The 14,923-nt window shown below is 41.4% G+C and overlaps 1 protein-coding gene across 2 annotated transcripts in view; it reads left to right on the plus strand.

Annotated features, from left to right (window-relative positions):
- HOMER3 (homer scaffold protein 3) overlaps positions 1-14,923 on the plus strand; it is a 125,247-nt gene that overhangs the window by 39,574 nt on the left and 70,750 nt on the right. Inside the window, exons 2-3 of one of the 2 annotated variants that reach the window (XM_075280786.1) lie at positions 7,293-7,471; positions 14,767-14,923. In XM_075280786.1, coding sequence (XP_075136887.1) covers positions 7,452-7,471; positions 14,767-14,923 — 177 coding nt within the window. In that variant the 5' untranslated portion in view covers positions 7,293-7,451. The remainder of the gene's footprint in view (positions 1-7,292; positions 7,472-14,766) is intronic. The other variant, XM_075280778.1, reaches the window with a different exon arrangement.

The following is a 14,923-nucleotide window of genomic DNA, read 5'->3' on the forward strand; positions in this document are numbered from 1 at the left end:
ACTAGTAGAATATACTGTACTAGAGAAATACATCCATTTCTCTGTGATCAGTGGCAGTGCAGATAGAAAGAGCAGATAGAAAGAGCACAGAGTTAGCAGCCAGAATGGGAATCCCGCAGCATTAATAATAGATGTTTGGATGAATTCATGCTGGGCTGCAATTACAGTTTGCTGTTTCCTTACAGAGATACCATACACAAAGTGATTCTGTAGATACTCCATGTGGGGTGTATTTGCTCTTGGTTCTGTTTTTCAGTCCTTGGAATGTCACCTGTTTCTGTATACTATTTGCATATTTACGGGGTTTTTTAAGATTAGTATATACTGTATGCATGTGTGTTTGCATTTATAAAATTGTATGTATCCATAAGGTTCTTCAAATTTCAGTTCAGCTAATTGCAATTTGCTGATAGAGCCTTGTCTGTTGTCCCTTATCTATGTGCATATTATCTGATCTGTATAAGTGTTAAACTTCACAGCGTTCAGCAAGCGTGGAAGGGAGGTGGGAGAATACAGGTAGTGAGAAGAAGAGACAGCATGCAAAGCTGCTGAAACAGGGAGATGGGGGGGAAAACCCCTTTAGGTGGCATTCACACGGAGTAACGCCGGGCGTGTATCACAGCCGTACATGCCGGCGCTACAGCAGGCTGCCGAACACTTCCCATTCACTTCAATGGGAGCGCTCGTAAACGCCGCTGTTACGAGCGCTCCCATTGAAGTGAATGGGAAGTGTTCGGCAGTCTGCCGTAGCGCCGGCGTGTACGGCTGTAATACACGCCTGGCGTTACTCCGTGTGAATGCCCCCTACGGCTGGAGCCCCACATGTAGTAAATGCCATGGTTTGGCCACAGCATTTTACAGTCCTTGTAAGGTGGAGCAAATCCCATCCACGCATTATGGAAAAATACATGCAGCAGATATGCTGCAATTTCCAAAACAACAACATCTCAATTATACCTATAGAAATGCCAGCGGTTTCCCCACCGGTATAATAAATTCACAAAGTCCGCAGAGGACTGCAGATTTTCTGTGAAAAGAGCTATGGGAAAAACCAGTAAGGGCTGGTTCACATCTGTGCCCAGGGTCTTCGTTTTTACAGGTTTCCGTTTCTTGCCCAAAACTGGGCAGGAAACGGAAACTTGCAGTCATTTTTCAAACCTATTCATTTGAATGGGTCTGAAAAGTGTCCAGCTGTGAGTGCCGGTGACCGTTTTATGCTCTCTGCGGCGAAACCAGTTTTTTTTAACCAGACACAAAGTTCGACATGCAGGACTTTGTGTCCGGTTTAAAAAAAACGGTTTCGCCGCGGAGAGTATAAAACACTCACCGGCGCTCACGGCTGGACCCGGTCTGCCAGCAGAAGACGGAAACCTGAGTATGGACATCAAACGCTGATGTGAACCCAGCGTAAACGAAACATCACAGCAGCATGTGACCCCATATGTGCTAGTGATTTGTTAAATGTGATTTAACTGCAGGGGAGTGGAGAAGGGAGGGGTACACAGAGAGCGATGAATCATTGGAAAGGAACAGCAAGTAAAATAAAGCCAAGCATAGGCTGTATAAGGGTGCATGCACACTACGTAACGCCGGGCGTGTATCAGAGCCGTACACGCCGGCGTTACAGCAGGGCTGCCGAACACTTCCCATTCACTTCAATGGGAGCGCTCGTAAACGCCGCTGTTACGAGCGCTCCCATTGAAGTGAATGGGAAGTGTTCGGCAGTCTGCTGTAATGCCGGCGTGTACGGCTCTGATACACGCCCGGCGTTACGTAGTGTGCATGCACCCTAAGGGAACAATGAGGACTTAGCACTGCTGTGGATGTATTTGTTGATAATTTTTGGAACCTGGATAGCCCCTTTAAGGCTAGATTCACATGACCGTAAAAAATGGATGTTTTGCACCTTAGCCATGGAAAACTGCCATATTTATGAATTTACTGGGCTAGATAACTTGCATCAGCAGAGAGAATACATACGTACCCTTGTGAGCACTAGGAAACTAAGTGGTTTTGCCTCTTTTACTGGAGTCAATGGTGGAAATTTATCAAGTAGATTGCACCAAAATTCTGGTATAATTTGCACCAAAAATCTATCTACCGTGCTGTTTGCCACATTTGTCTAGTGATTTAGACCAAGGCCCCATATTGTAGAAATGCAGTATTTTTGTGTGCTGTGGAAGCTAAGTGCCATCAAAGTGAATGAGATTCCATTGACCTCAGCAACACATTGCAGGAAAAAAGCTGCAGAAAAGCTATGGGTTTTTGAAAATTGCTACATATTAATTTTAAGCAAAAAGCTAGAAGTATAAGAATTTCCTAGATATTTCCCATTCCTTTTGTAGCCATTCTTGGCAATGACTCACAAAATGCAACAAAATCTGCAACAAAAACACTGTGTTTCAGTTTTTCAGTTTGCCAAATACTGCAACCTTAAAGGGATTCTACCATTAAAATCAAATTTTTTGTCAATGACACGTAGGAATAGCCTTAAGAAAGTCTATACTTCTTCTACCTTTAGATGTCTTTTCCGCACCACCGTTTGGTAGAAATCCCGGTTTTCGTCGGTATGCAAATTAGTTCTCTAGCAGCACTGGGGGCGGGCCCCAGCGGTCAAACAGCACTGGGGAAAAATGGCCGCTTACACAGTAAGTAAGCAGCCATTTTCTTGTGGCCTGTGGGCATGCGCAGTTGGCTGTGCCTGAGGTCTAGAACTTTGACCCCCAGCGCCAGAAGAAGACGTGCAGAGAGGCCATTCTTGAAGAAGATGGAGGCGGCGCTGGAGAGTTCTCTCGCAGCATTGGGGACGTCCCCAATGCCGCAAGAGAACTCATTTGCATACCGATGAAAACCGGGATTTCTACCGAACGGCGGCGTGGAGAAGATATCTAAAGGTAGGAGATGAATAGCCTTTCTTAAGGCTCTTCCTACGTGTCATCGACAAAAAAATAGATTTTAATGGTAGAATCTCTTTAAGAAGACTAGCTTTATTTTGTAACATGTTCCTTTTCACGTTGATAACTATTAAGTTGAACTTTACAGTTTATTTTATTGCTACATTTACTTGATTAGAATTTGTTTGTTGTACAAAGAGAAGTTAACATGTTGCTTATAATATACTCTCCAGTACCAGCATAGAGAGAAACAGTTTATGAATATTAGTTGGACAGCTGGTCAGACTTTCACACATGGAACTGACAGTCAAGTCCAGCAGTAACTGAATACTTGATGATCAGGCATGAGCTAGTGACCTTTGGTCTACCAGAGCTTCTTTACGGCCCTCTGAATGATCATTGCAAATGGCTAAGAAGATCATGGTCTATAGGTAGATCTTAATAAAACTCATTCTAGTCTAGTAAAGGGGATTTCTGGGCTAAAAATATTGATGACCTGTCCTAAGGATAGTCACTAATATCGGATGTGTGGGTTTTTAAGATCCGGAACCACCATCGATTAGCTGTTTTCAGCAGCTGATAGAGAATGGACAAGGAAGCAAACAACAGTGTTCTCTGTGTAGTCGCTGAACTGATTCGCTATAGGTTAGCTCAGTGTCCTCCTCCATTCTTTGTGTATCAGCTGATCGATGGAAATGGAAGGTGTCAGACTTTAACAGATCTGATATTGACAAACTATCTGTAAGATAGGTTACCAATACTTTTAGCTTGGAAAGACCCTTTAAACTTGCTGTATTTCATTCACAAGTAGTCTTCTTTGTAGTATATTGATAACTATATGAAAAACATAGCCTCAATTTGGATGGATGTACCATAATTGAATCTGAGAAACCAAGCCATTATATAGCGCAACCTGTGGGCTGGGGATAGAGGATGAGATGCTATTATTATAAATAAGTATTTTCACGTAAGGAAGTGTTCACACTACCGTCGGTGTCCGACAACTAGTGTCCGCTGCTAATGTCCGTGAAAAATTTTGTGCGTACATTAGCATCGTACACTAGCTGTGTCCGTGACATTTTGCATTGATTTAAATGGACACACCCCTCTCCACCCACAAGGGCAGAATACTGCGCACTTTACATCTCGCTAATGTCTCCCCGTCGTGAGATTGGGGTCCCTGAAGTTAGACCCTATACATATAATGGGGAAAAGTGAAAGTGCTAAGAGGAAACCAACAGTTGTGACTGACAGGGACGGATTATAGCAACGGCGCCAAAGAGTCGCTGCTAAAGTGGCACACAAACATTTCACAAACACCATGTAAACATCACACAGACAGCATACATACACCAACCCACAAGTACAACACCACACAAATGCCATAACGCACCACACAAACACCAGACCATTCTAGACACACACAACACAAACACTACCCCACAAATACCACAACACCACTCCATAAATAAAAACTGCCTCATAGTAAGATTGTCATTATTGCTTACTATACAGGGAGCTTTCATCACTGAAACTGCTGAGGTAAAGTGAAAGCTGAGCTCTGATTGGTTGCTATGGGCAACTCCACAAGTCTGCCTGTGAGGCGGTTTTCATTACTGAGATGTCAGCTCCTTAACCCCTTCCCGCCGATGGCATTTTTTGATTTTCGTTTTTCGTTTTTGACTCCCCTCCTTCTAAACCCCATAACTTTTTTATTTCTCCGCTCCCAGAGTCATATGAGGTCTTAATTTTTGCGGGACAATTTTTTCTTCATGATGCCACCATTAATTATTCTATATAATGTACTGGGAAGCAGGAAAAAAATTCAGAATGGGGTGGATTTGAAGAAAAAATGCATTTCTGCGACATTCTTACGGGCTTTGGTTTTACGGCGTTCACTGTGCAGCCAAAATGACATGTCCCCTATATTCTGTGTTTCGGTACGATTCCGGGGATACCAAATTTATATGGTTTTATTTACATTTTGACCCCTAAAAAAATTCCAAAACGGTGTTAAAAATTTTTTTTTCTAAAAGTCGCCATATTGCGACAGCCGTAACTTTTTTATACATAGGTGTACGGGGATGCATAGGGCGTCTTTTTTTGCGGGGACGGGTGTACTTTTTAGTTCTACCATTTTCGGGAAATGTTATTGTTTTGATCACTTTTTATTCAAATTTTTATCAGAATTAAAACAGTGAAAAAACGGCGGTTTGGCACTTTTGACTATTTTTCCTGCTACGGCGTTTACCAAACAGGAAAAATATTTTTATAGATTTGTAGAGCGGGCGATTTCGGACGCGGGGATACCTAACATGTATGTGTTTCACAGTTTTTAACTACTTTTATATTTGTTCTAGGGAAAGGGGGGTGATTTGAACTTTTAATACTTTTTATATTTTTTTATATTTTTTTTTACTTTTTTTTTTTATTTTTTATTTTTGCATTTATTAGACCCCCTAGGGGTGTTGAACCCCAGGGGGTCTGATCACTAATGCAATGCATTACAATGCTAAAGCATTGCAATGCATTGCAAAAAATCATCATCTCTTTTGCAGGCTGTATACACCAGCCTGCAAAAGAGAGAATTTGCAGACCGGCTGGGAGCCTTTAACAAGGCTCCCGGCTGTCATGGAAGCGTGACGTCGGCCCTGGAGCATGCTCCAGGAGCCGGTGATCCCTGCCAAAATGGCGGCGCCCATGCGCCGCCGGGAAAATGGCGCCTCCGGCGCCTTTGACATCAGCGCCGGAGGGGTTAATGCCTCCGATCGGTCCGGGGACCGATCGGAGGCATTAGAGCCGGTTGTCTACTGCTTAAAGCAGTAGACACCCGGCGGCTATGACGGCCGCCCGGCTCCCGGGCGGTCGCCATAGTTACAGACCCGACACGCGCCGTACTATTACGGCGCATGTCGGGAAGGGGTTAAAATAGTTGTAATAGTTTTTACTACATAATATGTATTGAATATGTAAAATCAATAAAAATTTTGAAATAAAAAAAAGTTGTTTTTCACTTCAATGTTACGACAAATTAGTAAAATGGCAAAATACTAAAAACTTAAAGTGGAAAAAAAAAAAGATTTACTATAGCAGTCTGAAAATGTCAATTTCAGTGTGACACTAAAAATTTCACTTTAGCTTGCATAACCAACAATTTAACATATTTTCCGCGGGTATTCTACTAGTATCATATCATATAAAATAATATTGTAATTTGTGTTTTGGGTGGAGTTTTATTGAATAAAGTGAATACATTTTTATGTTCAGGCTTATATATAGGGAAAAATTCAAGTCAGTCACAGGACTTACAGGTGGATGTATGTAGTCTGAAATGTTGGCAGCCTGGTCTTGATGACTCTTTGTACTATGTTCATATTGGGGCACCATTTTTCTAGAATAATTTCATGTCGAAAGCCAAATTTTTGAAGCCACCAACATCAGTAGCTATGTTAGATATCTCTATATGCATATAAGTCTGCACTATCCAAATATAGTGTTAGTTACCCCATATCGTGAACGCCGTAAAAGAAAATTATATATTTACTGCAATGTACAAATAGTCTGGTCACTTTGTTTTCCTTAAAAAATAGCAATAAAAAGTGATCAAAAAGTCATACATACCAATCATTGGCACCAATGAAAAGTATAACTTGCCCCTCACATAAAGAGTCCTAATGTATCTCTGTCAACAAAACAACTCCAGAAAATTGTTAATTTTCAAAAATTTGGCTTTGTTGTAAGTTGCCATGTAACTTTTAATGCAGAGTGAACACCAGAAAAACAAAATGTAAAAAATTATAGATTTGTGGTGCTTTTTTTCACACGGACCCCTCAAAATGAACATGAAAGTACAACTCGGCATGCAAAGAATAAGCTCTCACTTACCTATGCCGACAGAGGAAAATACAAAGTTATGAATTTTGGAAGGGGGAAGGAAAATATGAAAAAAGTCAACGAACATTAACGTACAGACTAGTCTCTGTCCTTAAAGGGTTAAGGAAGCCAGACTTTAAAGTCTCTCTGTATAATTGTTCTCCAAAATCTTTCACTTATTTTTTCTAAACCTGATGCATTTCAGTTGCTGTGTACTGCATTGTAACTATATACAAACATTAGAAAATTTTATCCATTGACTAAAGTGCTCACTGACAATTGTATCGTAACCAGTCCAGTAAGAATTATTGTAATGCAAATATACATATTCCTACTTTTATGACCACTTGTAAGATTGGTACTTTTTCACATTCAGTATATCACTTCCTAAAATGCATGTACATCAGTAGAACATTTGAAGTTTCCCCTAATGTAGACTACATAAGATAGACATCTTAAATTTGGGTGCAAGTGCTTCTTGCTTATATAGGATAGATAAATGACATCTGTTTCCTATCTCTTCAGGAAATGAATATTTTGGGCTCTGAGAAGGCCAGGCTTTGCCCTCGTGGAGCCTAAGGAAGGAACTATTGTAACATATGCTTTGTTCACATCTGTCAAGGAAACCGTGACCTCTCTTAGATTCTTCTTTGTCATTATTCTTCCACAATCTTTGCTTCACAAATGTCTTCTACTACTAACAGGTATGGTTTTCTCTTCAGTCCTTCACTGTAAAACATATAACAGTAACACTCTCTACTAATTTCATTAATATATTGAAAAATATGATCGACTGTACCATTGTTACTGTTAAGTTAGTTACATTGAAATGCCCTGCAGAACTTAGATGAAAGAGTATAAATGAAATTTAGGATTATGTAATAATTATAATTACACATTGGAGTTCTACCTAAATTTTATTGAGGGTGGAGATACTGTACCATTATATGCAACTTGCACAGCGGCCAGTAAAAAAGTAGCACGCTAATACCTAACTTGCTTCTGACAGTCTACTAAGTCTAAGGGGGTTTCTGGGGATTTAAAGAGGTTGTTCACAAAATACAGGACTGGGACAGGAGGCCTGGGAAGGTGAAACCTAAAGAAAAAATCCAGTGTATGGGTAGGTATAATTGACTTACTGCGATCTGCAAAAACACAAGCGTTTGCGACATTTCCGCTGCAGATTTTTTTTCCGCAATGTGTGAAGGGGAGTAGTCAGAATCCCCTCCGGTTTTCAAGTAATGTAAAATGCAGTGGTTTTTTTTGGTACGCCCTATCCGCCATGGCCAAAACGCCGCGTTTTTGCAACGTTGGGCCCTGGCCTTAGTGAGTTAAAGAGAATTGTCCCAGTTTAGTAAAGTTGGATGCTAATGTCCTGTCCACAGTATAGGTCACCAGTGTCAGCTTGGTCAGGGTCCAACAGTCTGTTTTGGCTGCTGGAAGCCATATAATAGGTACACAGCTGGAACCAGCTCTACTCCATGTAAATGTGAGCAGAGCTGCACCGCTACACTGTATGGAGCTGGAAGCTGTATGTTGTGTGAAAAGCTCTGTACACTGTAGTGGTGGCCCTGGGAACTGCAGTTCTTCTTCCATTCACTTGAATAGTTGGAAAGCTGCATCTAGCCATAAAACTTGTATATGGCTTCTGGCGGCCAAATAGCTGATTGACGTGGGGTCCAGGTGTTGGACCCAACCGATTTGATAGTGATGATGTATTCTTTGGATAGTTCATTAGCATTCAACTTTGCCTTCATGGCCTTCAATGTGAAACTTTAAAGAAACTGACTTTTTGGAATAATGGCAGTGTTGAAAGCTACCATATAGTAAGCTGTTGCCTCCTCTTGACGGATCTCATCATGGTCCAGAGTGTTTGATCCTTCTTCAGTCCAACAACAATGGATTAGAGCTGAACAGTTTTTGTCTTATTTAGGTCCATGTATTATGTAAAAGTCCTTGAACAAAGCATCACTTTGTATCAAGTTTTAGCTGAACCACAGTGAACGAAATACATACTTTTTAAACTGACTTGCAGTCTCTATTATTGTATAATCCGAGGAATGCAGAGGAAGTCTGTTCCCTCCCTTTTTCTATTCACTGCTTGCTGCTTTAGATAACCAAATGAAATAATACAAATTACAGCCTGTGGATAGCTAAAATGTAACAAGCAATTCAACATTTCAGAATTCTTTGCTTTACTGGAATATGTAGTTTTGCACTCTACAGCTACAGTATCTGTCCCTGACCCAGGCATGATTAACTGGGAGAATGTACATCTCTCTTGGAAATTCCCCAAGACCCAATTAAGAAAAGCCTTGGTTTGGGTCAGATTAATCAGCTGTCACTTCATCTGGGTCACACAATGCAGAGGTAGAAATGGTAATGCCTTCACACCCTCCTCCTCTGTGGGGAAAAACAGGCTATTAATTGGAAAGTAAGTAATTAGTGCATAAATATACCACTTTAATGGGATGATGTTCACTCTTAATTCCCGTATCTCAGATCTAATGACTTGAATTGTGATTCCTTTCACTAGCCAAAATATTTTCTACTTTATTACACTTTAGGAGAGGTGTCATTACTTTGCCATAGTGTATGCCATTATGTACCGCTTAGCATGGCACAGTTAATATAATTCATTTGGTGGAGTGACATCTTCCAGCATCCCATAGTTCCCCTTCATGTGTCTGCTGGCTCTTCTACATTCTCCAAAAAAATTCATCTCTAATCATACAGTAAATCAAACATAGGGAGCTACCTCTATTTGTGTTACTTGAAAAGGTTATTCGTAGGCTGTTCTTGGGGGGCAGGGTGGTGGGATGATATGGCAACCATATCATTGTCTGTGAGCTTTGGTGAGCCTGCATTGCATGAGGATGAGGTGTAATTGTCCAATAGAAATCTCACAAACACAAAAGTCTTGTTTAGGGCTCGTTCACATCTGCGCCCGGCACTCCGTACTTCAGGTTTCCGTTTCCTGCATAAAACAGAGCAGGAGACAGAAACCTGCAGGAGTCTTTCTCACCCATTCATTTGAATGGGTGAGAAAGCTGTGCGGTGGTGAGCGTTTTGCGCTCTCCACCGCGAAACCGGGTTTTTTAATCTGGACAAAGAGTCGGGCATGCAGTACTCTGTGTCCGGATTTAAAAAACCGGTTTCGCAGCAGAGAGCATAAAACACTCACCGCCGCTCACGGCTGGACCCAGTCTGTGGTTTCCGTCTTCTGGCATGCAGAAGACGGAAACCACAGAATGGACATCTGAACGCAGGTGTGAACCTAGTGTTATCTGATATTTTATTTGTGTGATAATGATACTCTTGTCCATAATTTACATACTGATGTATCTAGTATTTATTGATGAAGCGTTGTAAGGTATCACGTTGTATTGTTGTTTGTTTAGTTTTTCTCTTGAAAATTGCAGAACATGGTGGGGGGATTAGTGTACACTGCTGTGGGATCTCTGATATTCCCATATCAATTTCATGCTATGAGAGGGAGGGGGGAGCAGCAGGAGGGGCAGCTGATTGGTCTGGGCATACAGTACACCTTTCCATCCTCCTACAGCATGCTATCACTTTCTCCTGTGAAATTCATCCTAGTTGAGAAATAGCAAGTGCTAAGGAGTGAGCAGTATGACTTGGGCATAATGCTTTGTGCCCAGCAGGCAGTCATCGTATCCCAGATGTATCTTGACTTCAGCTGCAGAATTTCATGTCTCTTATCCTGTCACTTCTTCAAGCATCAGTTTGATTCTATGGTGTTTTAAGTCAGATGGTTTCCTTTTCTTATAAACAAATGGGTTTACTGAAAATGGCATGTGTTGGGCATGGAGAATGGTATAGCCCAAGAACTTGAAGCTTGACATGGTATTAAGAGGGAGCAGCTGGATGCTTATCAACTCAGATGTATAGAAATGAAATGTGATTTAATATATGTCCTGCTGACCTTTCGTCTTTAATAGAGGCCTGCCAGAAATAACATTTTCATGATTCATTATGTTAACAAACATATTTTATTTATCTAGCGCTAACATATTTTGCAGCACTTTACAAATTGTAGGGTGCAAGTACAGACAAAAAAAATATATTACACAGTAATAGTGAATTCACACAATGAGACTGAGGGCCCTGCTCTTAAGAGATTACAATCTATGAGGTAGAGGGATTACACAAAAGGTAGCAGGGGTGGCATTGGAGGTAGCATTGCTTATATGATGGTCCAGACATTTTTTTGACAGCGGTTACTTTCATAACACATAAAGCTGTATGAGCCATCAACAGTCAGTGTCCTTTAATGTGCAGATGGTGCTTGGACATATAAGGTTACAGTCTGATACAGCATGATATCCTGTGGGATAAAGCAGAAGCGTGAACAGTGGAGGGTTAGTTTCAGGGATTCTAACTGCGGAAGGGTTTACATTAGGAATTGTGATAGGCCTGTCTGAAAAGATGTGTCTTTAGTTTGCGCTCGAAGATGTAGAGGGTTAGTTTGATTGTCCAGGGTACAGCATTACAGAGAAGAGGTTCAACTTGGGTGAAGTCTTGTATATGCGAGTGGAAGGTTCTGATAATAGAGGAACTTAGTCTTGGGTTACTGACTGAACTGTGAACATGGGTTTGGCAATAGACAGAAATGAGGAAGAAATGTAGGGAGGTGCAGTATTATGGAGACCTTTGTGGATGAGGGGGATAAGTTTATATTGTATTCTGTAATGAATAGGCAGCCAATGTAGCAACTGGCACAGACTGTAGGCATCGCTGTAGCGTCTAGACTGCTAGATGAGCCTGGCCGCTGCATTCAGAATAGTTTGTAGAGGGAAGAGTTTAATAAAGTGAAGATGGAGTTCCAGTAGTCAAGGAGAGAGTGAATCAGGGTGACAATAAGAGTGTTTAAAGTATCTGTGATAAGGAAAGGCCGGATTTTAGAGACGTTTTTGAGGTGAAGGAAAGTTCTGAATCAAACATAACCCCGAGGCAACGAGCATACAGCCTAGGAGTTATGGTAAGTTCGGAGACTGAAATGGAGATATCAGGGTTATGTCACGTTAAAGAGGACCTTTCACCATATCCGGGCACAGGCAGTTCTATATACTGCCAGAAAGCTGACAGTGCGCTGAATTCAGCGCACTGTCGGCTTTCCCGATCTGTGCCCAGTGTGAAGAGCTTATGGTCCGGTACCGTAGCTCTTCTATGGTCAGAAGGGCGTTTCTGACCATTAGCCAGAGACGTCCTTCTGCCTCGCGGCGCCAATCGCGCTGTGCTGTGGAGTCGGGAGGAACGCCCCTCTCCCTCTGCTCACACAGCTTGTCCGTAGACGAGCACTATCAGGAGCGGGAGGGGGCGTTCCTCCCCGCTCCACAGTACAGCGCGATTGGCGCCGCGAGGCAGAAGGACGTCTCTGGCTAATGGTCAGAAACGCCCTTCTGACTGTAAAGCGCTACGGTACCGGGACCGATAGCGCTTTACACCGGGCACAGATCGGGAAAGCCGACAGTGCGCTGAATTCAGCGCACTGTCAGCTTTCTGGCAGTATATAACACTGCCTGTGCCCGGATATGGTGAAAGGTCCTCTTTAAACATATAGTTAATGTCCAGCGCCGTAATGCTGCGGACACAGAAGCTGTGCCTGCAGCATTACTTCCTGCTCTCGGCTGTGTTACACAGCTGAGGGCTGGGACCAGCCACTGGAATCAGAAGATACTCTGACTGCAGCAGATTAATCCCCTGGATGCTTTGATCAATAGCGATCACAGCATCTAGGAGGTCCGGGGGCGAGATCGCCCCCCATTCACCCCCCATGTTCCCTCAGACACTCTGTGATAAGATCACGAGTTCCCAAGGGTTGCCATGGAAGCCAGGCCATGGCCTCCTGACAGCCTATGCATAATTCCCATAGGAAAGACTACAACAGAGGTCTAATACCGTTTAATCAAAGGGCATTATAGGTAATGGTATAACTAAATAGATAACATATAACTTCTATTGATGTCAATTAAAAACTCATTAAAATACTAGTGACGTCTCACAATGGAGTAGGACAATTGAAGTATGCTGTGTGTTCACATAAGGATACATGTATTCTCAGGGAGAGTCCACCTCCCCTCTGAGTGTTGCAAGCAAGTCACAGCACACACAAAATTCAGTAGATTCGGCCAAGTAGCTATAGATTAGCACCCAAATAAGCAGCACGATCGCTGCTCAATATAAACGTAGTCCTACCGATATGTATTAGTAAACTACTCAGTCCATTTCTGTTATTACCACTAAATGTATCTAATCTAATAGGCTGGCAATGTCTATTATAATAAACTTGCTATAGTGTATAAATATAAAAACACTTTAAAAACACCTCAGCGCTAAAGTCAGTGCCAGAGTATGGGGTATATTATTCCTCAGGATCTCTAAATATTATAGCCCCATTGGCGGTCAACCGCCTGTATAGGTACCAGTCAATTGATGGTAAGACTGGATTGCTCTCTGTATTGAGACCCTAATAGATTCCTGTGTTGCCGGAGGCTTTCCCGTAGATATAATTGTAACAGAAAGTCAGCGGAGGAAAACTCTATGAACTTTCTGTTCAAAGCGCTGCAGGAAGAAGCACGATGCATGGGACCTTAGCCTAATATAGCCTTTTTGCATATATAACCTACATGCATGTCACATCAAGAAGAGATTAAAACAACTGTGTAACTTATACATTTTTTTAACCAATTTAAAAATATATATATTTTGTGTAATCTTATTGTGGATTTTTTAATTTTATTTTTTGTTCATGATTATAGGGCCCACAGTTTTGCTTGAGCTGCTGTTACAGCTGACCACATAGATCATAGGAATCTGTTGACTAGAGATTTTCATTGGCTACTGTGGAAAAGTGTTTTGGCCTATGCATACTGTAGATCATTGTGCAGGGAGGAAGGGTGAGTGGTCACCATCACATAGTGTCATTGGTGCTTCCCATGCTATGTAAATATAGGGTCTACTTTTCTATTTAATCCTGTCTGTGATGACAGTTAATTTACTGAGAATTGATCATTGCAGGAAGTCAGGAAGTAACTGCATAAAGTCGGAATTGAACATTGAACAAAAAAAATCAAAAATTCAAAAATCTAAAGCCAATTGGATGACTTTTTATTTTTTACTTATTGTATTTTTTTTTTTTTTTTTTTAATCTGAGGGAGCCTTCACATGGAGTTTACGCTCTGCTCATTCTGAACGTAAACAGATCCCATTGATTTCTATGGGTGCCGGCATACACGCGCTACCCATTGTAATCAATAGGTAAAAAAGCCTCCCATTGATTTCAATGGGTAGCGTGCGTATGCCGGCACCCATAGAAATCAATGCGATCTGTTTTAACGCGGTGTGAAGGCTCCCTGACTTTGTAATATTTTTATATCATATATACATCAGCCAATAGAATCTTGCAGGCGCTTAGTCTCTACATGCACACAGCTTCACTTCAGGTTTCCATAACAACCCAGCCATTTTTCTTCACTGCTATAGGTCAGATTTAAAGAGGCGAGGCGATGTGGGTAACACTGTTACAGATTTTCATAACAACTGATCGCAGGTTTTTCGCTGATATCCAAACTGAGATACACATAATCACACGATGCTTATGGACTAATGGAAACTTGCAGGTCTTCACATACACACAGCTTTACACCAGGTTTCCATGACAAACAATCTATTCTTATGGGGCTATTACACAAACAAAAAATTAAATATACCTGTGCAAAGCCGAGTCATATATATATATATATATATATATATATATATATATATATACACACACACACACACACATATGATATACACTAGGGTCATTATGGTTTAAAGTTATTGTATTAGAAGTTTGACTGATTGCCAAGTATACTAAATCCTTATTCACAGACTCAACATTACAATTTCTGAATCCGTATATATTACAATAAAATTTTCTTTTACATCGTTTTTATTCCTGGTTTTTTTTTTTGTGGTTCCATCTCTTTTCCAGGGAACAGCCAATTTTTAGCACCCGAGCCCATGTTTTTCAAATTGATCCTGTCACCAAAAAGAACTGGATTCCAGCCAGCAAACATGCTGCTACTGTATCATACTTCTTTGACGCCACAAGAAATGTGTATCGAATCATTAGTGTGGGTGGCACCAAG

Source organism: Leptodactylus fuscus, chromosome 1 (genome assembly GCF_031893055.1).
Source record: "Leptodactylus fuscus isolate aLepFus1 chromosome 1, aLepFus1.hap2, whole genome shotgun sequence".
Classification (NCBI taxonomy): domain Eukaryota; kingdom Metazoa; phylum Chordata; class Amphibia; order Anura; family Leptodactylidae; genus Leptodactylus; species Leptodactylus fuscus.